The sequence below is a fragment of the Lytechinus pictus genome, unplaced genomic scaffold (genome assembly GCF_037042905.1).
Source record: "Lytechinus pictus isolate F3 Inbred unplaced genomic scaffold, Lp3.0 scaffold_26, whole genome shotgun sequence".
In the NCBI taxonomy this organism is placed as follows: domain Eukaryota; kingdom Metazoa; phylum Echinodermata; class Echinoidea; order Temnopleuroida; family Toxopneustidae; genus Lytechinus; species Lytechinus pictus.
The window spans coordinates 481,298-509,229 of record NW_026974146.1 but is presented as its reverse complement, the minus strand read 5'-3'; the positions used below and the strand labels follow the sequence as shown (position 1 = coordinate 509,229).

The following is a 27,932-nucleotide window of genomic DNA, read 5'->3' as shown; positions in this document are numbered from 1 at the left end:
TGATATTACACGTTCCACATTACGTGCATATTTCAACGTTATTGCAAGATCAGGTTTTCAATTTTTATGAGAGGACGTGAAATATAGTTTTCATGACAGAAATAATTGTTCTATCGTTAGCATGAACAAAAGGTGATGTTTAGGTGTAGGGATTGTATGACATTGCACATTTTCATTACCAATGTGAGGATCTCAATATTATTGTTTTTGTGTTCTCAGCATTAAAAAAAGATCATTTATTTACTTATTGCTGGTCTAATTTTACTCAACCTTCATTGATCTTATTCTTTGATTTTGCTACTTTCACAACTTGTTCCAAATGTTTAATTCTCCTTTAATGATCGTTATTTAATTTCCCCTTTAGGAGTGATGAGATGTACACAACTGTGATGACGTTTCGTAACAACACTATGGCAACGCTTTCATGTACAATCACAGCAGACTATCCAAATGAAGTCTTTATCAGCGGCACGAAAGGACATCTCAAGGTACTACTAACCAACGAACATAGAGGGCAGCATCACACAGCAATACTGCTAAGGGCTCACAACACAGACCCCCATTCACTCACGTGTTATATCATAGCTCATTAAAAAAAAACATTAAAATCAAGCTCGATAGATTTTGCTTTAATTCACTGACATTAGTCACAATTAACAGTACATTAAGATTTGATATGTTAATCAGGTACTTGCCCAGCTCAATCAAAAGTTAAATGGCCTGAAATAAGACTAACCATAATTTCGGCCAGTTCATTGCCAGAAAAACCAGAACTGCATTGTGGGTAATAATAATTAAAATGAAATACAAAAATGCAGTCTAGCCTCCCCAAAGGCCTTAATTATGAAAGAGTATGAACATAGCACAATCTTTATCGTTTTTCTTTTGATACACAAACATTTGATCTATTTTCAATGAATTATTTTAATCAATATAGTCATGTGATCTTTACTTACGCCTGTCCGACATGCTTTGCGCGTAGATGAATTACTCTCATTTGCCCCTATATAAGTGTTGCTGCCTTCACAATCGTTAGTACTATAACTTTAAATCGTCAAATCCGATTTGACGATATGCCTATATTGTCACTCTGAAGATGTAATCATGATCGTTCCGAATTCGCGAACATGAATGATCAAAATATATAACAATGATCATCAACATTGGACATTGATTGATTCATTGATTCATTTATTTCCACACTTCATAAAAAGAACAATACAGAGTAAAGATGGTATTACAAAATACAGTACAATATATTCCAATGCATAAAGAAACATACAGTACACAAAACAATAAACCAAAATCTGGTCAATGCTTAAATCAGACACGAAGAGAAACAGTATGCTTATACAATGTTGTAGATTGATTAAACCGAGTGAAAATGATTGGGAAGAAAATAACAAAGAAGTGGATTAATATTATGGAACACTTTCATAATCCAATCATACGGGATAAATTGTTTCTCAAAATTCATCAAAATTTCATCAAACGTTCATATACAGATGCCTACAAGAAAATAGATGTAAAAGTTTTGTTGAGATTAGTTGTCTTTGATGACCCCTCTTCTCACATCATAATGTTCTGCATGGCTACGTATAATACCGTATTACAGAACACGTACTCTTCTGTGGGATCAGCTATTTCTACCAAACTTAGTATCTTTAGAAATTAAGAATTTAAGTTTGCTTTAATAAGGACTTTGCAAAGTTTAAGGCAGCGTATGAATTCTGAAGAACTAATGCGCGCGTTCGGTGATACAAAAGGTCGGTTTACCACTAATGATGAATAGAGGAATGCTAAAGAGAATACATTGATTTCTGCAAACATCACTTCAGCCATGACAATACGAGATTTGGAAGAGAGAAAAAAAAGCCTCGAAGGGGGGGGGGTGTTACACGTGAAAGATTTTTCTACCCGATAATGGTTTTCTTTAAATGATTCAAGAAAATCATTTTCAACGAAGCATTATACTTTCATTCGTCAGTTTCATGTAGGGGCGGATCCAAGATTTTCGTGTGGGGGGGGGGTACATTTTCCCCGAGAAAAATTAGACAAGGAAAAAAAGTTTTCACCCATATTCAAGGTCATTTCGTGCACCAAAAAAAGGTCCTCGCTATCAGACAATAGGTGGGGCACATTACTGTGTTATATCAGTAAATAAATTACAAATTTGGATTGTGCCTCTCAGGCGGGGGGTGGGGGCGTGATTTCATGGTTTAATTTGCATGCAAAGGCATCTTGTATCGAGGAAGGAAAGATATGATGATGTTCAAAAAGATATTTGTTTGAACTCATTAAAGGTATTAGTGAAAATAGACGAAAATAATGGTAAATAATAGAAAATTGTACTGGACAATTATACTCCGGCTGTCTATAGGGGAATTTTTTTCTCAAGAAAATTGAAAAAGAGGTATTATTATAGATAATCAAAGAGATAACGAAAGATAACAGTAATTGAAGGATATAAAGGATTATTCGTAATAATTTGATTCAAAATCCATCATTCATTTCGTCATCATAGATTCCGGGTCATTTCTGGGCTCCCACTGAGCTGATATGGACCACTGGAGAACTCATCGAAACGTTTCAATATCCTACACCAGAATCTATGGCGGAATATTCTTATATGGACCTCTTTGGTCTGGTATGTTATACGAAGCAGATGCAGTGAAGCAAGCTATCGATGAAGGTATTCAATAATGAGGTGGAGATGCCCTGGTTGAGTTGGTGGAGGTGCCGTGGCCGAGTGGTCTAAGGCGCCTGCATCACTATACGTAAAAAGTCCGGGGTTCGATCCCCGGCCGCGGCACCTATGTCTGTGAGGCATTTAATGTGCAAGCTCTTTTATCTTGCTTTCAAATAAATGGAAATGCTATAGGCATTATTTGTAACTTGGTGTGGACGTGTTTAAAATAATAATAATAAAATAATTTGCCGGAAATATCACTTTGGGTATAGGTCGAAGTCACTCACTTTAAAAAGCTTGGTAGTAATTATTGAAATATTTTGTCTTTCCTAATGTAGAAAAATACGTATTTACCAACCATTATCTACTTCTCAATTCTTCTTATACATTTTATTTTTCACAAAACAGTATAAAATACACAAAATATGCAAAAGTCGAAACAATCTACGATGATGTCACTCACTTTTTCTTTTGTATTTTATTGTTTGCATTATACAAATTACTGTTTTATTGTTTGCAATATACAACAATAATATTTTAGCAGATATGTCATTAAGCTCACTCTTCATCAAATCTAAAAAGGTTACAAATTGGTTAATTCATGGAGAAATCAAAACGTTTCATATAATGAGGGGTGAGTTCAAATATTTCATGAAATATATAAAGAAATGGTGAGTAGGTCATGTCACCGATTCATTATTTGCAGCCAGAATGTGCAACTTCTTTTGTGAAAACTTAAACTTAAATTCCATAACTTTCGCATTTTACATCCGATTCAGATTAAATTGTCAATGAATGTTAATTTTGTCTCTCCTTGATTTATGTATATATGTAATTTGTATGTTTGCATGTAAACAAAAAGAATTTCCATTAAGTTGGACAATAAAAACATTATATTATTTTTTATGTCAAATCACCTTTTCAATATTCTGATGCATAATGTTTTGGCATATGGCGGGATTATGTGATTTCTATTGTTAGGTGATTCCACTTAATATTTCGTCATTGATTGATTTCTCCAGGTAAAAAGGAGCACGCGCTTATGACTTGGAAGGAGACTGAGTTGGTTACTACTTTGCTGGAGAAAGCTCGTCTAGATCTGGGTATCGTCTGGGTTCATCAAGGCCAATCACATATTGTTGTTCTTGCTTGAAATTGATTAGATAATTATCCCGGGGGTGGGGGCACTTCCATTGACGAATAGATACCATGCGCGACCATGGGGTCTCGAAAAGCACCCTAAACACGTATTTTCTATATTCTGAAAATGCACCTCTTAACAAGTATTGGCGTGTGAAACCCTACCCTTAACAAGTATTAGAAACAAAACGATACTGTTTCGTTGAACAAGTATTTTTTCATATGTATTTCTTTTGGTTTAGTTCAGAAGGCATAATTTGAAGACACCTTTGAAATTTACGTTGACTGCAAAATTGGCCTGTTAAAATTAGGCAGTTATCTACGTGTGCAGCGAGCATGTTTGGAGCTGTTTCGCTGTAGTTTTTCAGGAAAATGAGACCGTGAGGTTTCATTTCTGACTTTTTGGGTTATTGGTACTTTCCGCCAAGAAAATTGAAAAAACACAGTTACATCGGTTCTTCGGAGGCCAGCTCAGTTGACCGTTGTATACTTATACAATCCCAAGCGGAATTTGCCACCTGTAATCGTTCCTTTTCGTCAACGATCCAGATACTCTTGGCAAGAATTCCCTGAATTGAACTTCTAAACAAGTAATTGTTATGTCCCGGACGCGCGTTGGTCGCGTCGGTTTTACCTTTACCTACATCATTGGGTTTAGTAGCACTAATAGTACGATCCCACCTCCCACACCTCACCCAAATCGTACTCTAAACAGGCAGTGTTGACTGTTGGGGCAAAAAGTACATCCTTTATAAAACATTTTAGTCTTATTTTTTTATACCCTCGCAAGTCTGACCCTAAACGTAGCTTCCCTAGCGAAATAGATACCCTTTTTTCATTATTTTAGTGTTTTTGACACCCTTTATTACGTTACGTACGTAACGTGCCCTATCTTGAATCCTTTTTACGTGTTTTTTTTTGGTCGCGCATGGTATCCACTCGTCAATGTAAGTGCTCCCCCCCCCGGAATATGCGTATCTAAGGGTACACAGCAAAAACTGTGGTGTTAACCGGTGTACATAGAGGACCACACCAGTTATTTTACACCGGTGTTAAATTGGTGGTGTTATAGTTTTACACCTATAGGTGTTATTACAACACCTATGATTGCTACATTTACACTCTTTGGTGTTATGTTCAATTTCTAGGGTGTTATTTTAACACCTCAGGGTGTGGTCCTCTATTAACACCAATTGGTGTCAGTTTTAATACCACAGTTTTTACAGTGTATGGGTGGAGAGGGGCAAGGGGATGCTCCCTCAGTTTTCGACTTTAGAATAAAACACTTGGATTAAGTTAGCTTCAAAATCAAGGATAAGATATTTTCACTACATTTCATTTTATATCAACATTTACAGCAAAGTAAATAATTTTAATATCTCAGAATCATTCTGTACAAATTTATATTACATAGAAATAAAACAATACATTCGTGAAAGTATATAGTCAAATAATTGGTAATGATCATATGTAAAAAAAAAAAAATGCGGATGAAAGCTTGTGAAACAGGTTCCCTATAACTAACACAATGGTATAATTGTTCATAATTGAAATTAAAATAGAACCTATGACAAAGGATACACTATACAACACAGAACAGGACAACACTTAAGACGGACAAGAAAAACATCATGCATTTAAGTTTTTAGATTGCAATGATTAATTTGGTTAAGTTTGAGTTTGCGTTTGAATGCAAATAAGCTTGGTGAGTTCTTAATAGACTCATCAAGAAAATTGAATAAATGAGGACCAGTATACATGTAAATTATATTTTTCTGTTTAAATGAAATGATGTTCTCAACAAAGGAAGATGAAATGATGATAATTGTAATGTACAATAGATCCATATCTGGGGCCCATTGCTGAAAGAGATGCAATCAATCGCAACTCTAAAAATCATGCGCAACTTGATTTTCAACCAATCAACAGCGCGCATTTGTTACTTGCGATTGATTTTTTTGGCTTGCGTTTAAACGCAACTCTTTCTGCAACGGGCTCCTGATGATCATTTTTGTAGTAGGGTTTGCGATTCGCCGCAATTTAATTGATACATAAAACAGCCAAGACGGAGGTGACGTCATTTATTTTCAAAATTTTATTAGAGTAAACAAAGTTCGTCTGTGTGTGCTAATATTATCTTTGTGAAGTATGATTCTTAATATACGCTTTTGTATTAGCAGTAGTCAAAATAAATTCCAGAGGAGTTACCTCAAGCTAATATCCCATAGTTCATATAAGGGAGTATGGTTGTATTATATGAATAAATTAAAATATTTGAAGGAAAGGATTTCTCTTTTTTGGAAATGATGACATGAGCATTTGTAGATAAAGATTTGCCCATATATGTTGTGTTCATGAATCTATGAATAAACCAAGAAATTTCGTTGATTTGACTAGATTGATTGAATTGTTATTAAGGGAGAGTTGTTCAGGTAAGGCTGAAATTGAATTTCTAAAAATCATACAGTCTGTTTTTTTTAACATTCAAAGAAAGTTTGTGACAACAAATCCAATCGTAGATGCAAGTTATAGTTCGGTGTTTGTTGTGTTTAAAAGGGTATCTGGATTATTGTGAGACAAAAAAAAAAACTTGAAAAATACAAACTTAAGGAGTTGTAAAGAATTATATGAAAATCATTTATGAACAAAATAAACAATAACGGGCCAAGAATTGAACCCCGTGGTACGTTGTAATCAAAATTAGAATAATTTATTGAAACAAAATGCTTTCTTCCTGTTAGATAACTTCTTTACCACGATCCAAGGCCCTTCCCGTAACTCTATAATGTGATAATTTTTATAACAATATTTCATGATCGCTGGTCTAGAAATATCTCGACTGTGTGAGAAGATTGTTGTCGACAACAGTGGCTATGTGATTTATAAAGTATAGAATTGCATGTATTGCTGTGCCTGTCACTTACTCAATCCAAATTGCAAATCGGATAAGATCCTAAAACTTCTTATGAATTTCATTGTTCGACTGTAAATTATTTTTTTCTGGAATTTTAGGAAAAGATGGTAATAGGTATATAGGCCTATAGTTACTAATGTAAGATGGATCTCTTTTTTATATATAGGCATAACTTTTCATTTTGTCAAGAAAAATACCATTGGTGAGCGATAATTCTAAAGGAATAACAATTTTATCAATCATGTTTTAAGTAAATCATATTTTTTTAATTATACAAGTAAATATAATATAACAAACAGTTTGGTAAATTCTTTTCTTTTCTTTGTCTATGTTAATTAGTTTTATCCTTTTTTCAATCTCTCTTTTAAATAAGAAAACACGACTGCAATTTCTTTTATAGAAAACCAAGTGAGTTTCTCCCCAAAATCAATTTATAAATACTTTATAATGCAACGAATATTATCAAATCTAAATCAGTATTTTCCAATGTTAATACATAACTCATTTTGATTTCAATTCCAGTATGGAAGTCTTTTTTAATCAAATATTTACCGAAAATAAAAAGTGATTTATTTAAGTCACTGTAGAAAAAAAATGCATGATTAATGTCTTCTCCAATATTACAATTTAAACATAAATTACTGTCGATTCTTGTAAAGGTTTTTTCCGGGTGGGAAGTAAATGGTAAAGCAATAATTTCTCAAAGTCTACTATCGTCAATAGCGAGTTTTCGCAAACCTCTGGAACGCGACATTAGGGTCCGGTACCACAAAAGTTAACGATTAATCATAGACTCGATTTCTAAGATTGATTGTACATTATAGTCAATATAGAATCGAACGTAGAAAACTGTTCTACAATCATTGCCAAGCTTTGTGTTACAGGCCCTGATAGATCTGCTTTTGATGTGCAAAATTCTTTCATGCGATACCATAGCATATGCCATTCCAAATTGTTGAAATCCCGCTTTCATGCATGTACGACGTACAGGGGCCCGTTGCAGAAAGAGTTGCAATCAATCGCAACTCTAAAAAAAATAGGCGTAACTTGATTTTCAACCAATCAACAGCGCGCATTTTGGACTTGCGATTGATTTTTTGGCTTGCGTTTAAACGCAACTCTTTCTGCAACGGGCCCCTGGTTATCATAACATATACCTGCTCGCGGCGGGCCTGTACTATCATGACTATCATGACTCCAGCTGGCTGGAGACATGCGAAATGTAGATTGTGACATGGATAAGAAATTGGTTTTTCAAACAAATCGAGTACATGTCGAGTGAGGAAAAACTTACTGAATTCAGATTTAGATAAAAATCATTACATTCCGTTGAATCGATGTTGCATCTAATGTGGATTATTAGTGGATCACTGGCAATTGATTCCATGCGTCAGATCACCTCTCCAGCTAAACCATTTCGCATGCGCTGATATGTACACAGAATATGCAATAGGCCTATCCGTCTGAACCCCATCCGAATTTGCGGGGTTTTTTTTCTTTTACCTGCTCCTCCTACACAAACGATATGCCTCTATTGCACACAATGTAATGGGCATTATGTTTTTCTTTCCCCCGAAATGGAGGATTAGATTCCAATTTTCGGGGGACCACTTCCATTGACGAGTTGATACCAGGCGCGACCATGGGGTTTTGAAAAGCACCCTAAACAAGGTAATCAAGTCTTTTACAGATTATGAAAATGCATCCTTTAACAAGTATTTGGCTTGTGAACCCTACAGGTATTGGAAATGTTTTCTCTTTTTTTTTCAGTATTTCAAACATCGTTTTTGACACCCTTATGACGTTACATTTTGGCCTATACATAACGTACTTGCCCACTCTTTCCCTTTTTACGCATGGTCGCGCCGGGTATCTCGTAAATAGAAGTGGTCCCCGGCCCCCGGGCGGCCTCTCGAGTTCTGGGAGGAACCAAATGCGGCTCTGGAAAGTCGTCCTAAATCGGAAGTTACCATAGTATTTTGCACACGAACAGCAGATTGATGTTTCCGTTGCAGATGCGAAAGCTAAACAAAATCCTCATGTCACACAATTTAAATTGCAGGACAGTCTTTTACGACGGGCCCAAAAGTCTCTTCCAAAATCAACTACCGTCGTAAATATGCGTACCGTATGCGTTCTCCAGCGAAAAGTGGGGATTGAGGCGATAAAACCACGGGTGGGAACCTCTTGTCTGCTGGGCAAACCCTTCACTCGAGTAAAGGGTCTGAATTGCAGCCTACTCATGCCTTGTGTACTGAAGGCCCTCTCGCTCAATTGACACAGCAAGTTTTAAGTGCTATAGTCTTTGCATGGAGACACACTTGTTGATCAAAGATACAATCAGGGTCTGTGCCTGCAGGCTATAGGGAACCTCTGTGCTCACTGAAATTCTTTGTTTTTTGTCACGTTTCTGTGTTTTGTTGTTTTTGTCGGTGTAATTTGATTGATAAATTGTTGTCACGTGTATTATTATTATTAAGTAGTTATATAAAAAGTAATCTACAAGCATTCTGCTTCTAAGGTTTCCTCCACTTTTCCGTTTTATATACTTAAACATGTATTAATATGTATTTATTAAGAATGCTTGCTATTTATACTTATATAGTCTACGTGTGTAATGGTTGCTCAGCTTAGTTATGTAAGTTAACAAAGTTTTGTAACATAACGGATTTGTGGAAATTAAACCTAAATGAAATGAAATCGTACCCTGGTAAGGTTTCCATGGTAATGGATGCCCCCCCCCAAAAAAAAAAAAAAGAGAGGGAGAGAGAGACAGAGACAGACAGACAAGAGGAGAAGAAAAGGGAAAAAGAAGAAAGAATGAGAAGGGGAGAGGAGAAATAACTAGGAAGGAGGAAGAGAAAGAAATGAAAGAGGGGAAAGAACATGGGTCTGTTGCAGAAAGAGTTGCGCGTGATTTTTTAGAGTTGCGATTGATTGCAACTCTTTCTGCAACGGGCCCCAGGGGTGGTATTCTGAGATCAATTTTATCTCAGATAACACAAAAAAATATTTTAAAGATAAAATGACCTCAGAATACCACCCCTGAACTATTTATGTTTTACTTATTCTAATTTCGCCAATATTGTGGGTCATTTTGCTTCGTTGAAACTTCCATTCTGATCTTCATCTAACATGTCTAAATTTTGAATTTTTGGATAATATCAAAAAATTCATGAAATTCATACTATGTCCTAAAACAAATAGAATACAAATTGATTATTCCTAGATCAGTCAATGTATTTTCATTGCTATGTTAACTACAAGAATCATTATTAGCTTTTGTCTTACATTTTTTTTAAATACAAAAATACTTATATAATATTATTTTACATATTTTTTAAGACTTTACCATCCATAATAAATAGCAAAATTGAACAAAATAAAAAAATCAACTCTACAATCTTCCAAAAGTGTGCTCTGGGAGAAAATGGTCACAAGATCTCAGCTAAGTCATGTAAGTGGACCTTCCTAATAGGCGTCACGCGCGTAAAACATTCCCCATAGACTTAATGTGTTAAAATGGCACTTTTGAAAAATTCATAAAAAATAAACATGAAATTAGAGGGTCGAGTGTTTACTGCCATTAGATAGGATCATATCTGACATTCCCTAACTGACCAGAGAAGGGTATTGTAGCCAGCTCATTTTAAAAATAAATCGACATTTAAGAAGACAACTATGATGGGATCAAATTTATCAACTGAAACAGTAAAATAGCCCTAATTCTTCCGCCAGTCAAAAAGCAGTTCCAAAGTCATTTTATATCTTCCAAATTTGGGCAAAGGAAGTTCAGTAGTTACCATTTCTAGAATCAGTGTTAGATTTTCAATTATATTCATACACTTTGGTCAGTCAGCAATATCAAATTGAAAAAAGTGAAATGTGAGAAATCAGGATTGTGCAATCACAAGCGAATTTGACGAAAGTTCCTTTAGACATTCAGAATCTTAGTTCTAATCAACCTATCAATGTGTGACTCTAAAAAAACGTCAAATAAACTTGAGTAGCGGTTGATCTAATAGTGATTTTTTACAGAGTGCCCGTAATCATTTAACGGAAATTTCGCTTTTTTAATAAAATTGGAAGAAGATGACCAAAAATATACAATATTCCGAAAGTGCTTCTTACGTCAGCTCGTTGTTCGTCAGGGCATCTCGTATTTACGAATAATTTTCGTTTCATAAGAGGAAAAAGATGACACCAACATGACAATTTCTTCATGCCTGAACTCGAACACCCCGATTTATCAATATTTGCATTTCAACACGTTGTAATTAATTAATGATAGACTAGTCTTTTAATACCAAGCATAGATTATGATCCCTTTTCTTTTGATATCAATTTGTTTTTTATTTTATTTTTTGACCAAATGCTCTATTCTTGTGTGTTAATTTGCCCATTATATAATACACAAATTGACAGTAATTCACGATATTGAATGCAACTAATTTTCGTTTCATTATTTTTGGTTTTCCTTCCTCAATCTTTTCTTTGTTTTTTTCTTTCAGTTTTCTCTCTTTCATTTTTTCATTCATCTATCAACTCTACTGTATCCTTTCTTTGTGAAGCATCTCTTTTATCTCATCTTCTCACACTTTGTGTATTTCTTCCTGTTTCTTCATCCTATTAATTCATTCAAGCCATCTCACTTTCCCCACCTCTCAGCAATCCACGGTTCTTCACATTCTCTTATCCTCTCAATCTCCCAGCCTCTGTCATTTCTCTTTTTCTTTCTTTCTTGTTCTCTTTCTTAATGCTACTCTCCCAAACCTTTTTAAGTTCTACTTGTCTTAACTCGTATTAAACTGTGGTACACCTCGTAATGAGCAAGATGGTTATAGGAATCATCAATAAAAAGCCCAGAGGGGGGGGGGGGCACTTAAAATGGACGAGTCGATACCATGCGCGACCAAAAAAACACTTTAAAAAGGGAATTTTATAGATTGGGCGCGTTACGTACATAACGTAATAAGGGTATCAAAAAACTAAAATACTGGAAAAGGGTATATTATGCATTTTTTTTATTCATGACGATGTGCACATAACTGTTTTCACAAAATATTGACAAAATTTAAAATTCGATAATTTTGTTATATGTTATCCGATTTTGGTGAAAGTTTTAGCATTTTGCTTTGTGAATTTCACTCTATTTATTTAGATATATAGACCTCTAAATATTTTAAGCCCGGACCACCCCCTAGGAATGCTTGTCAATGGTACCAGGTTTTTTTTATACTTGTTATAAGGGTAGGGTTTCACACGCCAATACTTGTTAAGGGGTGCATTTTCAGAACATGGAAAATATATGTTTAGGGTGCTTTTTCAAACCCAATGTTCACGCATGGTATCCACTGGTCAATGGAAGTGCCCCCCCCCCCGGATAAAAAGTTAGCTAAATAACAACAGTAACATGCCCGGAAAAAAAAATTGGATTTTATCTTCCACAGATTTTAAATAGCGCCATCTGTATGTCGATTAGGAAACAGTTTTTCTCGGGGATTCCCCGTGACGCGTTGCAGGAAGTGTCTGTCAACATCGGCCATTTTGGTAATTGGCCGCGTACTCTACAAACTCTTCTTCCTCATCTATTCCGAACTTTGACAGTTCATTGGTGGTCATTGTTATCATCATCATGGAGACATCCACTATTAAAGTGCTGGGATGTTGATCAAGTATTCAGAATCAGTCGTTAAACAACAAGATCTACTGGCATGTCTGGATTAATCGAGTTCTGAATTGGACTTGTGTTCACATCAGATCACGTTGTTGGCCAATTATTTAGGCTGTATTGAATTGCATTGACGACCAGCATGGCATGCTGACTGGGAAGAATGATCAGATAATATTCTACAGCTGCAGGCCATGCAGGTGAGATGATCGAGATATTCTATTTCCATTGCTATTTAGTAATTGTCAACCTTTGTTTCATAGGATTAGGGGGTCTTAATTCCCATGAGTCCGAGGGTCAACGGCCATGCATGCACTAGACAGCTGGCAGCCGTCTGTTTCGAGGAGTTTTTAAACATTTTTTAATTTTTCAAATTTCTCCTTGTACACAGACGGCTTGCTATCGTGCAGCCACCATTAGGGGACTTACAATGCAAAATCCCCCCGTTGGGGCTCTTCAATTTTTGTCTTTAATGATTCAAACTTTTGAAAATTAACGCGACCGAAATGCAAATTAATATTCCCTCTTGCCTGTCTTGGCATTAATTGCCAAAAAACTGGGAAAAATCAAGTTTAAAGTAACAAAAATAGTGATTTACCTCGGCTGTCCCGCGACTTCACCTCCCTGTTTCATCCGAACTTAGTACATTTAACATATGGCCATTGAGTCCCCTGTACAGATCACGCTAGAACTTCGGTCTCTGTATTTGGTGAGTGAAGCCAACGGAGTTCAGCTGAACAACCAACATAACAGAGACTGAAGCTTTTGGTCTACGGCCACACAAGACCAATTTTTTTCAGGAGTAACGTTAATAACATAACAGGTAGAAGTGCTGATCCAAAAATTGGAATTGTTCCAGAAAACAAGGATCCAGATCCTCATAAACCAGGACAAATCATTTCTTGAGAAACTGAGATTGTCTGTGTTTACTAATGGGGACAGTTTTTTTGTCTCACCTGCATGACAGAGTGAGACTTTCAGCGCCGCTTTTCCGACGGCGGCGGCGTCAACACCAAATCTTAACCTGAGGTTAAGTTTTTGAAATGACAGCATAACTTAGAAAGTATATTGACCTAGTTCATGAAACTTGGCCATAAGGTTAATCAAGTATTACTGAACATCCTGCCTGAGTTTCATGTCACATGATTAAGGTCAAAGGTCATTTAGGGTCAATGAACTTACACCATGTTGGGGGAATCAACATCAAAATCTTAACCTAAGGTTAAGTTGTTGAAATGTCATCATAACTTAGAAAATATATGGACCTAGTTCATGAAACTTATAAGCCTATAAGGTTAAGCAAGTATCACTGAACATCTTGCATGAGTTTCACGTCACATAACCAAGGTCAAAGGTCATTTAGGGTCAATGAACTTTGGCCGAATTGGGGGGTATCTGTTGAATTACCATCATAACTTTGAAAGTTTATGGATCTGATTCATAAAACTTGGACATAATAATAATCAAGTATTACTGAACATCCTGTGCAAGTTTCAGGTCACATGATCAAGGTCAAAGATCATTTAGGGTCAATGAACTTTGGCCAAATAGGGGTATTTGTTGAATTACCATCATAACTTTGATAGTGTGTTGGTCTAGTTCATAAAACTTGGACATAAGAGTAATCAAGTATCACTGAACATCCTGTGCGCATTTTAGGTCACATGACCAAAGTCAAAGGTCAATGAACTTTGGCCATAATGGGGGTATCTGTTGAATTACCATCATAACTTTGAAAGTTTTTGGATATGACTCGTGAAACTTGGGACATAAGAGTAATAGGCCCCCATTCCACAGAACGGAGACCGTTGAAAGACCTCTGAAAGACTTAAAATTTGTGAAGTCTTACAGCGGTCTTCAAGATCACTAAAATTTGTCATCTCTGTGGAATGGCTCAGAAAGACCCCTCAAAGAACTTTGAAAGACTGATGGATATTTCTTGTCTTACTGGTCTTAGACTAGACTACAGAGATCTTTTAATGGTCTTTCAGAGATCTTGTATGAAACAATTGATCTTTCAGAATTCTTTCCATGGACTTTGCCTGGTCTTTCAATGGTCTTTGAATGATCTTTCAATGATCTCTCACGAGTCTTACAGTGATCTCCGCAAAAATCTTGAGAGACTGCCGAAAGATCGTTGAAAGACTATGAAGACCTTTGAAAGTTCATTGAAAGACCGCTGAAAGACTGCTGAAAGACCACTGAAAGACCATTTTGTTGTAAGACCGTTGTAATACTGTTTTGAACCGTTTCAAAAAGTTTTGGAGCCCATGAAGACCACGAAGACCACTGAAAGATCAGTCAGGATTTGTGTAAGACCTCAAAGACCATTATAGGTTCATTGAGAGACCTCTGAAAGATCAACCAAAATTCATGGTTTTTCAAAGGTCTTTCAGTGGTCTTGTTCTCTGTGGAATGGGGGTTTTATCAAGTATTCACTGAACATGTGCGAGTTTCAGGTCACATGATCAAGGTCAAAGGTCATGTAAGGTCAATGAGCTTTGGCTACATTGGGGGTATTTGTTTAATTACCATCATATCTCTGTAAGTGTATTGGTCTAGTTCATAAAACGTTTAAATAAGAGTATCACTGAACATCCTGTGCGAGTTTCAGGTCACATGATCAAGGTCACAGATCATGTAAGGTCAATGAACTTTTGCCGAATTGGGGGTATCTGTTGAATTATCATCATAACTTTGAAAGTTTATGGATCTAATTCATGAAACTTGGACATAATAATAATCAAGTATTACTGAACATCCTGTGCAAGTTTCAGGTCACATGATCAAGGTCAAAGGTCATTTAGGGTCAATGAACTTTGGCCAAAGTGGGGTATTTGTTGAATTACCATCATAACTTTGAAAGTGTGTTGGTCTAGTTCATAAAACTTGGACGTAAGAGTAATCAAGTATTCACTGAACATGCTGTGCGAGTTTCAGGTCACATGATCAAGGTCAAAAGTCATGTAAGGTCAATGAGCTTTGGCCACATTGGGGGTATTTGTTGAATTACCATCATATCTCTGTAAGTGTATTGGTCTAGTTCATAAAACGTTTAAATAAGAGTAACCAAGTATCACTGAACATCTTGTGCAAGTTATAGTAGTTTTCAAAATCAGCACTGCTGCTATATGGAATCGCGTGATGCAGGTGAGACCGCCAGAGGCATTCCACTTGTTTCACTTTTGAATACCCCCCTGGCCCTGAGGAGATAGATCTAGATGGCAATTATGGGATTCAGAATCTTGTTATGAAACCTGATATGTTTTTTTGACTAGCGCACAAAATTGATGTCAGCACTTGACAGATGAATGAACTTTCATAGATTTCTTGTGTTGAGAAATCTTTGAAAACTGAGACAGCCCCTTTTAAACTGGGACGATCCCAATTTTCTGATCAGCGCCTCTACTGGTCTCAGCTGATAGTATTTTCTCACTACTGAACTTTCTGAAGTTACCGGTAGGGCTGTAGACTGCGAATCGCCAGCGTGCTGCTTTCATGTAGGTCAGAGTGCTGCTCTGAAACTTTCTACAGATATTTTGTTCTTTAGAGTAGGATCCAATAAATTCCAAGCTCTGGTTGTTCTTAGAAAGAATTTTTTTTCTTCTAATTTTCTAATAACATACATGTAGGCAATAGTGTGTTGAATAAGTTGCTGGCTTATACCTTGGTCACATTTGCTCTAAGGCGGCCGTACGGCGAGTCGAAAACAGCCGTTTTATTAACTTTAATTCAAACCACCTATATGTAGTTGGTACAACAATTGTTAAAACGGCTGTTTTCGACTCGCCGTACGGCCGCCGTAGAGCAAATGTGACCAAGGTATTACCGCATGTATGAAGAATTTTTAAGTTAAAAGTTCATTAGTTTTAATGACAAATCCAGATCAAAACATTCAAATTGATTTTAAATCTTTTTCATATCAACAATGTTTGTAAAACTGTTGCAAGAAATATCGGTGTCATCAAGAAACTTAAAAAGGTTCTTCCAGCACAGGCGCTATATCCATGTTGTATTGTGCATTAATTTTACCTTATCTTAATTATCAGATTCTTGCATGGGGAAATGCCTCTCAAACGAGACTCAACAAACTATTTCTACTTCCGAAAAAATTACTAAAGATAATATGTAATGTGCCCTTTAGATGTATGGATTCTGTTTCATCAGATAGGTATTCTTAAAGTCATTCATTTCAACCGTTTACAGTTATTCCAATTCATTTATCAGCTCGATAGAAATAGTGTACCTAATGTCCTACAAAAGAAATTTATGAGAAATAATACCTTGCATTCATATAATACCAGACAGTCAAATGACTATCACTTAGTAATTTCGAGCAAAACTATATTTTTCACAGGACCCAAATTCTGGAATTCTCTGAACAGAATAATAAAAAAGGCATCTACCTTGAATCGATTTAAATTACTCATCAAAAAATTCTTCTGAATTCTTAATGATTTATTAAAGGAAATATCTACAGTAGTGTTGATTATTTTTAAGTTAGTATGTAATTCGTGTTAGCAAAAATGTGTCTGTAGGTCTACTGCTCGGTCTTGTGTAATATACATAACGGCACAAGTATTTTAATACTCTCTCCTCTTATTTCTTCCAGAATTTGTGTGGGTAGACCTATTGAATGAGAATGGAAATGGAAAAGAAAGATAGAAGGTAAGGATGAGTTGAGGTAAAAAGAACACAGAGAGCTGGAGCATAAGAAGAAGGCACATCACCATATTCTTACACTATAATGTAATATTATAATAATACACATTAATTCCAAACTGCATGGATCCCGGTTTAACTTACCAGATGGACCATGGTCAGGGACCGACCGAACTCTGGACCTACTTTCAAATCAAAACCCAAAAAGATTCAAATTGAAGAGAAAGAAAAAAAAATATATACTCCTTATGAATCCCAAACCCTGAACAATTTTCACCAGAGACAACGTCATGGAACCTTATGAACATCAAGGTCTACATGTGGTACTAGCATTGTAAATGCTATATTCTGACAAAGGAAAGTACAGTTTTATTATCATAGCCTTAAAAAATACATTATTTCTCTTACTTGGAGCATCATGGCCCAGTGGATTAGTCTTCAGACTTTGAAACAAAGGGTCATGGGTTCAAATCCCAGCCATGGCGTAATGTCCTTCAGCACTCGACCCAGGTGAGGTAAATGGGTACATGCAGGAATTAATTCCTCAAAAAGCTGTGTGCACCTAAATAGGTAGCCTAGCTCAGCCGGGTAATAATAGGTAGCCTAGCTCAGCCGGGTAATAATAAGTGGCCGCTGGGAGAACAGTTTTCAGAACTGAAGTGGCTACCCTGGGTAAATATACCGTTATTATTATTATGTTGTAGTGAATGCCAGTAATTGTTTTTATTGTTGACTATATTTACATGAATGTACTGCTCTGGTGACAAACATGGGATGTGGATTTAATGGGCTGTTTTTTTTTGTCTCATCGACTAGAGGTGAAGGTAAAACTATGAAGGGATCCGAATGGCGTCTGCATGTTGTCTGTCCGTCATTCGTCTCTTGATTCGTCTCTTGCAACATATTTTTTTTCAGCTCTGTCACCGAAGAAGAATTTTTGAGATTGGCCCAGCTCATCCCACCGAGGTACTATTCAGATTTAGGGATACATTTGGGAATCTCATCTGCTGAACTTGATCATATCATTGTCAAACATTCATTGGATTACAAAGATGCATTGATGACAATGTTCACACGGTGGAGAGATGAACAACATCCAGATGAAGACATCAGAGCTCTTCTTGCAGAAGGATTAGAAAAGAGTGACTTAGGGGGATTGTCCAAAGAACTTCTAGCTGGGAATCTAATCCAGAAAACAACAGGTAAGATAATGATAATATCTAATAGACAACATGAATACACATTGGTAAATTATATTTGTTCATGTCTTTAGTTTTAAAAATGAAAAATATTTACTTATCAGGGATCAGTATGGTAATTGGTTTGCTTGCAAAATGTGCATAAAATGCCTTCTTGAATGAAGGACATTCATAAGGATTTCCAATACTATTACAACTGGTCATTTTCAAACGTGTGTGACACGGCAATCAGAGAGGGTTAAGGGCTCATATCTTTAAACTTAAAGGTTATGAATCAATCATGACTACTTTATTATATACAATGTAGGACTGGCATGGGCCACTCCCAGTTTGATTTGAATTTTACAATTTGTTTAGTAGATATGATTAAAAAAAATAGTGTGTGAGTGACACTACAAATTTTGGACATGGGTTTCTGACCATTATCAGTTCGTTCATTGGTTCTGTCTCGTATTGATTATTGCAATGGGCTCCTTTCTACAATTCCCTCTAATCAATTAATTCGTATTCAACGACTACAAAATTGGGCAGCACGATTAATTTTACAGGTTTCCCGAGATCATCCTTCCCAACCACTCTTTAATTCTCTTCACTGGCTTCCTTTTAAACAGAGAATTACGTTCAAATTACTCTTGATTGTCTACAAAACACTGAATAAACAGGCTCCACAGTATTTAAGTAACTGCTTGAATCTGTATACACCAACTAGAGCACTTAGGTCGGCCAGTGATCACCTTCGCCTCACATATTCATTAACTCGTACATTAGCTGGTGACAGAACTTTTACAGTGTCGGCTTCAAAATCCTGGAACGACCTGCCACTAATAATTAGACAGTCTCCAACATTAGCAATTTTCAAAAAGTCATTAAAAACTCATCTCTTTCGTACTTTGTAATTTTTAAAATATTACATTTAATTAATTCATTGTAAGCGCTTTGGGCCTAATGGGAAAAGCGCAGTACAAATAATAAGTAATAATAATAATAATAATGATTGGATTCGTGCCCAAGTAGCTGTCCAGGAGTACTGTGAGTACCAGTAAAATGGACATAAATAGTGTACCTATGTAACACATATAGTAAAAATCAATCAAACCTTTGCTATGGAAAATGGTGCCCTCCTACATACCGTGAGTAACACGACAAGTGCAAAAATACAACATTTATCTCAACAACGAAAGTATTTTTTGCATGATGTTTAAGAGTAAATACCATCAACCAAAAAACAAGATTAATTTCATAACAACTGTCCTCTTCGCAGTTGATAATATGTCATCCTGATAGTTTATTCTTGGTTTATGGTCATATTTGCCAACCAACTCACATTCCCTATACCATACTGCATCATTGTCACACTCTGGCTTCTACCACTCTCCTCTTTGAAGGAGGAGGAGGCACTTGTAGGAGGTGTTATGTGATCTTGACATTTTTTTTGTGGCTTGATGTCATTCACAATTCTCTCCCTTTCTGTGTATGACAGTTTAAAGGTTTGTAACACAACATCCACAATTGATAATATAATTTTTCTTGTAAGAAAGGGGTATTCTCCATAGTCACATCATCTGGCATGGTCTGGTAGCCAATTATGTCATGTATAACATGTCATAATCCAAATTTTAATGTAAATAATTATGCATTTTTTACCCAAGGTGTGCCTCTCTTCCATTTTGAAAGTGAGGACCTTTTTTCTTTTTTTTCTTGTTTTTTGCTTGTCCAATATTCATCTGGAAAGTGTATTATAAAATCCTGGCCCAGTCCCTTTTGATATATTGCCATCTTTATGTCTTGTATTTCTTTCTTTTAAATGCTAAAGATGTCAGACAAACAACTGCAACAACTTCAAGAGCATCAACTTCAACAGGAGCAGCAGACATGTCAGTACCACCACAGTATGTAAACAAATCAATACTTAGTTTGTTTACAAATTATTGGGGATGTGACAAGATCGTTTGTATCTTTAAAGATCTCTCTGTCTTTAGTCTGCTAGAAAATAATGGATTAAGAAAATATAAACCTATATTGATCATCGGATATCATACTCTTGAATATAAAGAAATTAGGGTTGTATGTATTTTTGATATAAAAAAATCAGTGGTTTTCTCTGGAAAAGGTCAATTACTAAAACAATCAAAGACACACTCTATAAAGTATTATAGAATATAAATTTTCAGATGTGCTGCTACTTTGGTTAACAGTTTATGCAGCACCGTACCAAAAATTCTCTTCCACCTGTTCTAGTCTAGTAATCCTGCCATGTAGTCCCTCTTCGTTCCCCATTTGTTTTGATAAACTGTGAAGATAGTGATGAACGATGCATGTCATGCATGAAAAATGTTTTTCTGACCTTTGGTCAGGTGCTATATGGATACATGTATTGCCAGTAGTTAAACTAATGTGATTATTATAAACATTTTTAGAAGGGATTTTGTTAGACTTTGTGTCACTTTAGAGGGGATGAAACGTTTTCTTCCATAAAGTTGATAAATAATAATGAGAAAATTGAGGGACCGGGACTCGTCCCCCTACCCATGGTATCACCACCCAGAGGAAGAAAAAAAAATTAATTTCAAATTGTATTATGGCTAAAGAGTCATGATGTAATACAATGCTGCCTGACACTTTACCTCCAAGTGAAGTAAACTGGACAGTATTTGGAATAGGTGATTATAATATATTCATACTTGATGCTGAATAATGGTTCACAATAATATTAACTCTTGATATTTATCATTCATTTTACAGTACCGTCAGTGAGGAAGAACTTTTGATGTTGTCAATGGAAATTGGACCTACTTACTACAAGAGGATTGGCGTTAACCTGAATATCTCGTTTGTGACTCTTGATAAAATAAAGAAAGACACACAAGATACAACTGATGCTTTGATGACAGTATTCACAAGATGGAGGGATAAACAGCTTCCAGACACAAACATCAGGGTTCTTCTTGCAGAGGCTTTACAAAAGAGTGGTCTAGTGTGTCTGTCTCAGAAACTGATTACTGGAAATCTATTAGGGACAGGTGAGAATGAAAAAAAAAAAAAAACTTATTTTAACTTCCTGCAAGGAATCACTCCACCCTGTCATTGTTTTTCTTGGGAATAATTATAGAAAAATTCTTGTTCAGATACAGTATTGCTCGGAATAAAGTTGACACCCTTCCGAGGGGTCACGCATCTACCGCGAGACAGGCGTGAACCAAAAAATTACCACCAGCCGATTTCGCGCGTGAAATTCACGCGTCAATTTCACGCATGCAGCTGGCAGAAGAGAGGCCCAATGCTCACGTAAAACACGAGATTTTTTTCAGATTTGATCTCTATTTGTCCATGTAGTTTGCGCCTCAACTCTAGGCACTTTTTGGTCAAAACACGACGCAATCCCGATGCAATCCCGTCGGTTTACTGACGGATGGTCTATTATCACGTGGTCTAATCATCAGATGGGCTAACAACATTCGGGCTAAACCCACTTAGTCCAATTCTCTTTTAATTCACCATCCCGTCATTTGCACTTCAAGATATTCAACCCGATAGACAGCGGGTTGAAAATCCTAAATTCCCAATAGACAGCCGGCTGAAAAACTGCCTCAAGCGCGCGCATCAGACGAGTCCCCGCTAGAAATCCATGTGCCCAGCTCCTGACCGAGTGACCCAGTTATAGTTACATCTTTGGCTTAAAGGACGAGTAGATTATCTTTCCACTGTTTATTTATGGAGCTAGCTCCATGGTTTATTTTTCAGTGTTTATGTTATCAAAGACGTCTTCCGTTTAAAGGACAAGTCTTGCTTTTTATGCAGGTTCCCTCATATTTCACTCTTTTAAATTGTCTTTAATTCCAAATCGCTATTTTCTTTAATTTGAATTAATTGTTATGCCTTGTCTTATTTATATTCTCATAAGTTTTCTGATATTGTTTTCATAATTTTGTTTGTACTTGTGAAATATGTCAAATCAAGTAGATAATCTTTTTTTATCTTTTATTTTTTATCTTTTGTTCTTCAATTCTGTAATTTTAATCAGGTACGTATTTCATTCAAAAGAACGAGTATTTTCATCATTTTTTATCTATCATTCGAAGAAGAAGATTCGCTTTCCATCATTTTCTGTTCATTGTTTTTTTTTTTATCAGTAATACATCGTTCATTTAAAGGACGAGTTGATTTGCTAACCATCATTTTCTGTTTATCAATTCTTTTTTTTTTTCAATTTCCTCACGTCTTTTAATCAAAGATTCGCTTTCCATCATTTTTCTGTTCATAATTTTTTTATTTTATCAGTTACGTCGTTCATTCAAAGGACGAGTAGATTTGCTTACCATCATTTTTCTGTTCATTGATTGACCCTTTTTTCATTTAATCAGTTACGACGTTAATTCAAAGGACGAGTATAATTCAGATTTGAGTTTTATTATGAAGTTATGAAATAGAGATTTAGAATCAAGTTAGAATTAATCATAGTTATAGAACATTTAAATAAAAAACACAACCTATGAGATATGAAATCCATTAAGAATGGAACAGATATTACTAGATTTTCTAACCATCATTTTCGGTTCATCAATATTCTGTGTGTGTTTTTTTCATCACTGACGACTTTTATTCAAAGATTCGCTTTCTATATCATTTTCTGTTCATTAATTCTGTATTTTTGTTTTATCAGTTAATTACGTCGTTCATTCAAAGGACGAGTAGATGCGTTTTTCATCATTTCTGTTCATCATTATTCTGGTTTTTTGTTCATCACTTACGTCTTTTATTCAAAGAAGATTCGCTTTCATTCATTTTTTTGTTCAATTCTGTATATTTTATCAGTTACATCGTTCATTGCAAGAACGAGTTGAATCCCTTTCCATCATTTTTCTGTTCATTGATTGACCCTTTTTTCATTCAATCACTTACGACGTTAATTCTAAGGACGAGTATAATTCAGATTTGAGTTTTATTATAAACTTATGAAATAGAGATTTAGAATCAAGTTAGAATTAATCATAGTTATAGAACATTTAAATTAAAAAAAAAACACAACCTATGAGATGTGAAATCCATTAAGAATGGAACAGATATTACTAGATTTGCTAACCATCATTTTCTGTTCATCAATATTCTGTGTTTTTTTTCCATCACTGACGACTTTTATTCAAAGATTCGCTTTCCATCATTTTCTGTTCATTAATTCTGTATTTTTATTTTATCAGTTACGTCGTTCATTCAAAGGACGAGTAGATTCGTTTTTCATCATTTCTGTTCATCATTATTCTTTTTTTTAATTATAATTTCATCACTTACGTCTTTTATTCAAAGAAGATTCGCTTTCAATAATTTTTCTGTTCAATTCTGTATATTTTATCAGTTACATCGTTCATGGCAAGAACGAGTTGATTCCCTTTCCATCATTTTTTTAGTTCCATCAATTCTGTGTTTTGTTTTCATTGTTCATCAGTTACGTCTTTTATCTAAAGAAGAAACGCTGTCCATCATTTTTTTGTTCAACAATTCTGTATTTTTGTTTTATCAGTTACATCGTTCATTCCAAGAACGAGTAGATTCACTTTCCATCATTATGACGTTCAGAGGATGAGTAGATTTGCTTTCCATTTTCCTGTTCATCAATTCTGTGTTTTAATTTAATCAGTTTCGTCTGTTTATTCAAAGAACGAGTAGATTTGCTTTCCATAATTTTCTGTTTATCAATTCTGTGTGTTTATTTTATCGGTTATTACGTCTTTTATTCAAAGATGATTCGCTTCCCATCATTTTTCATTTTTTCGCTATCAATAACAGTTGATTTTATACCCAAGATATTAATTTACAATATCATCATCATTTGTATATTTATTCTCCTCATTCAATTCTTCTTATGTCTTTCACTTCTTTTTGTTCCTGTTCTTCTTTCTTTACCTTTATCTTTACCATGTTCATTCGTTCATCCACCATATCATCTGTTGCTTCTCTCTTATCCTTATCTTCTTTATCCCTCATTTCTTTCTCTTAGCCGTCGTCTTCTTCCTCCTACTTCGCCCACTTTTCTCTTCGATCGGCTATCTTGAACCCCCCCCCCCCCTTCCCGGAAAAAGAATACCCGCAAGTGGCCCTGCTTTAAATGCCTAGCATCAGCACTTTCTGAAAAATCTTATTCTGTCCCCTCCCCCCTTGTATCTTCCTTAAATATTTGTTTTGCATGTTAGTGTTACTCTGTTCCCTTTCTCTCCGTCCATCATTCCAGCAACAGCATCCCCCTATAACTATAAGTAATAATATATCGTCTTTTTACGCCCGCCCGTATAAGACGAGACGTATTTAATATGGTATCACGCTCGGTATCCGTCTGTCCCTCCATTCGTTAACATTTCCTTATAAACATGATAACACCAGTTTAACTTAACCCGAGGCTTATATCATTTGGTGTGTATATGATACAAGCGTCAAAAGGTCAAGTCACCACCTTCCACTTTTCTTGCTTGACCAATATACTCCATTTTCCGTGTAACCCGAGCGAACACAAAAACATTGACAAAATATCAAAAAAATGTTTGGTCAAACATGAAAATGTTTAAGGGAAATGTTGAAATCATATAAAATGTATGGTTTTCTCAATGCTATAAAACATTTTCCTAACGTTTAGCATTTAAAACGTATTTCCCTAATGTATTTTAGTAATATTAATAAAATGTTGCAATAATATATTTTTTACGAATTGACTCGTTTTAATCCATGTGCATATTATCTCTTGCTAATTTGTTTATTTATATTCATTTTATGTTGCCCTGTGTACTGTTCGTCTATATAGAACAGACAACCTGGACTTATTGTAATTGTTTCTATTTTTATCAAGAACATGTGATTTTATACAAAAAAAATATCATTGATTTTCAATATCATCATCATCCTCCCTTCACATCAACATCATCCTCCTTATCATTTTTCTCATGGCCATCATCGTCACCCTCATCACCACTCCGGGCCCCCAAATGCCGACTATATTGGACAATTTGGGGGTGGGCATTGATCATAGACTGGCTTAATCACTGATCAGTGGGCCTGCTAAAAACATGTTCTATTCAAACAGTTACACAAAAGATCATTGTATAACTTACAGTCTTCTCATTGTTAGCTGTTCTATAATCTTCACACCTCTATTCATTGTCCACAAAACGCGCGAGACGGTGTAATTAATTGACCCCAGTCAAGTCCACATATAGCTAGGGTTGTTCAATTCAACCACGTTTCAAGAGTATTTAATATACGAGTAGACATTCCTGATCTTATTTAATATCTGTATAAAATAATGTGCACATTAGATAGGGAAGATTGATACTGAAGAAATAAAACAATGTAAGAGTCTTGTATCGTCATACATGTATGACTGATGGAACGATTGAAGTTAAAGAGAAGAAAGGAAAGAATGATATGAAGAAATAAAATAATTAAATGTATATAGACTTAAAAGAGATTGAACAAGAACGGTATATAGAAGAATAAAAGATAAGACAATAACAATTGATAGTGAATAAAATAAAGGGATAGACGTAGAAGATATTCAACTAAAAATTAAGAGCGATAGAAGAAAAGAGGACCGGAACTATTGATATTGAATAATAAAATAAAGGGATTGACTTAATAGAGATAAAGAGAAATTAAGATATAGATATATAGCAGGCGTATGTGTACGTGTAGAACAAGACAGGTTGATACTGACTAAATGAAAGCAAATGATGGATAAATTGGAACGACTGATAATGATTGAAGAAAAGGAATACATGTAACCCACCCCCTCACCCATGCTGATGCCAGGCCGTCCTCGACTATACCCGATGTTCAAACTATAATTATGTTGTGCATTAAATGAATAAGGTAAGTTTATCTTTCCACATTTCTAGCTGATTGTTTAACTTTAATCATTTTTCATACACATTCATGAAAAACGTACTGCGCAATTTAATGTCATTTAATTGGATATATTTCTTTTTTTAAATTAAGTATACTGCCACTTCCTGACATATTGTTTCCATTATTGTTTTATTGCTTGGTTTTCCCTCATTCGCTCCCTCAATAATTTTAATCACATCATATCACTACTGAAGTTTAGGGGTGGATCCAGCTTTTTCAACGGTCCCGGGGGCCTGTATGCTTATTCAGTAAAATCTTACAAGTTGATAAAAAAATGGGGTTCACTCCCAAATGAAGGTAATATATTCCACGAAAAATCTGAACAGAAAAGCAAAAAGAAACCTAAACGAAAAAAAAGGTCAGTTCACGGTATGCAGCGGGGGGGGGGGGGATATTGAAAACTTAACATTTTATTTTTTTACAAAATTCATTAAAGGCATGCACGAAATGCTTCAATTTCCCTTTACAGAATGGAAAGACGCAATGACAAGCTCGGTCACTTTTCTCACTTCCTTTCAATTTTTTTTTATATTTTATGCATCTTGCCCCCCCCCCCCCCTACCTGCGAAAAAGTTATGCATACGGCCATGGGTCAGTTCACTTATGTACAGTATGTCCGATATTTACCACAACAAATATTTTAATGACTCTCGATGGAAAGGGGGAGGGTGCTTATATGCCCCCCCCCCCGATCCTCTACGGCTCAAATTCACATTTTTTTAATCTCAAAATTTTGCTTGTTTCGATTTCAAATAGGATTTTCAATTTCAGAAAATTGTTCCTTAGTACTTGTTCCCAATCTTTATAAAGTTCTCGCTATGCCTCTTAGAACTTGTTTTTTGTAGTATTTCTCGTTGATATTAGGCATAGTCTATTCATTTTATTTTACTCCTAAATCATACCATAATTAAAAGAAAAAATCCATCTCGTGCGAGTACTCGTTTATGCTTTTGCAGATACCGTACTATAAATGCACGAGCTCGAAAGAAAATCAGATTGCTCGAACTAAGTTACAACAAAATCACCAAATAGAAAGTATTTCGTGCTTTTTGTGCTATCCCGGTGATTGTTACTGAATCTACACTCATTCTCTTCGGTAAAATGATACAGGTATTGTATTTTTTAATGATGGACGTCCATTTTAGAGACAAAATCGGAAGTATATGCACTGTCATTGTCCTCTCTGCCTCTGCTCACATGTACCGGTACTGGTACCGTAGTGTGCCGTACTACGATGCCTACCTTACTAGCTACCGTATTAAGCACATTACAATTACAAGCCTTCACAAGGCACAAGCAATTTTAATAACATGAATAATGTTGATTCTACTTGATTGTCATAATGTGAATGTCCAGTCAGATCCTTTTTATACCCAGTCGCCATATTAATTATTATTACCAAGTTAGTAAAGATCTAGTAGTAGTACCACTACCAGTGCCATTGGCATTGTATCTACCCGTACCACTACCATTTTGTTGAAATACTTGTCTTCATCATTCAAAAAATGATTTTAAAATTTGATCATAATTGATCACATCTAGACATTGAGTCTACTACACCGACCTGTCGATGATCGCCAACGTTAGTGGGGCCTACCGTGTCTCGTAAACATATTGGTACTGGTAGATCTAGTAAAGGAATACGACCCTGGATTTTGAATAGGCCCTAAATCATTACCAATCAAAAACTGTTAAAGATCTATTTGAGAATATCGACTAGGATTTTAGATCTAGTCTAACCCATGTTCATGATTATGACAGTGCAGAGCT

General features: G+C 35.5%; 1 protein-coding gene across 2 annotated transcripts; it reads left to right on the top strand.

Annotated features, from left to right (window-relative positions):
- Positions 1 to 12,251: 12,251 nt before the first annotated feature.
- Positions 12,252 to 23,949, top strand: LOC135158036 (uncharacterized). Of its 2 annotated transcripts, none has more exons than XM_064115297.1 (5): positions 12,252 to 12,614; positions 17,027 to 17,082; positions 17,992 to 18,278; positions 20,089 to 20,149; positions 21,018 to 23,949. In XM_064115297.1, exons 2-5 carry the CDS (start codon positions 17,051 to 17,053, stop codon positions 21,376 to 21,378), a joined length of 741 nt encoding a protein of 246 aa, XP_063971367.1. In that variant the 5' UTR covers positions 12,252 to 12,614; positions 17,027 to 17,050; the 3' UTR covers positions 21,379 to 23,949. The 2 variants fall into 2 exon arrangements, with proteins under 2 accessions (XP_063971367.1, XP_063971366.1); XM_064115296.1 differs by having other exon boundaries at positions 20,089 to 20,164; positions 21,018 to 23,943.
- The last annotated feature ends 3,983 nt before the right edge of the window (positions 23,950 to 27,932 follow it).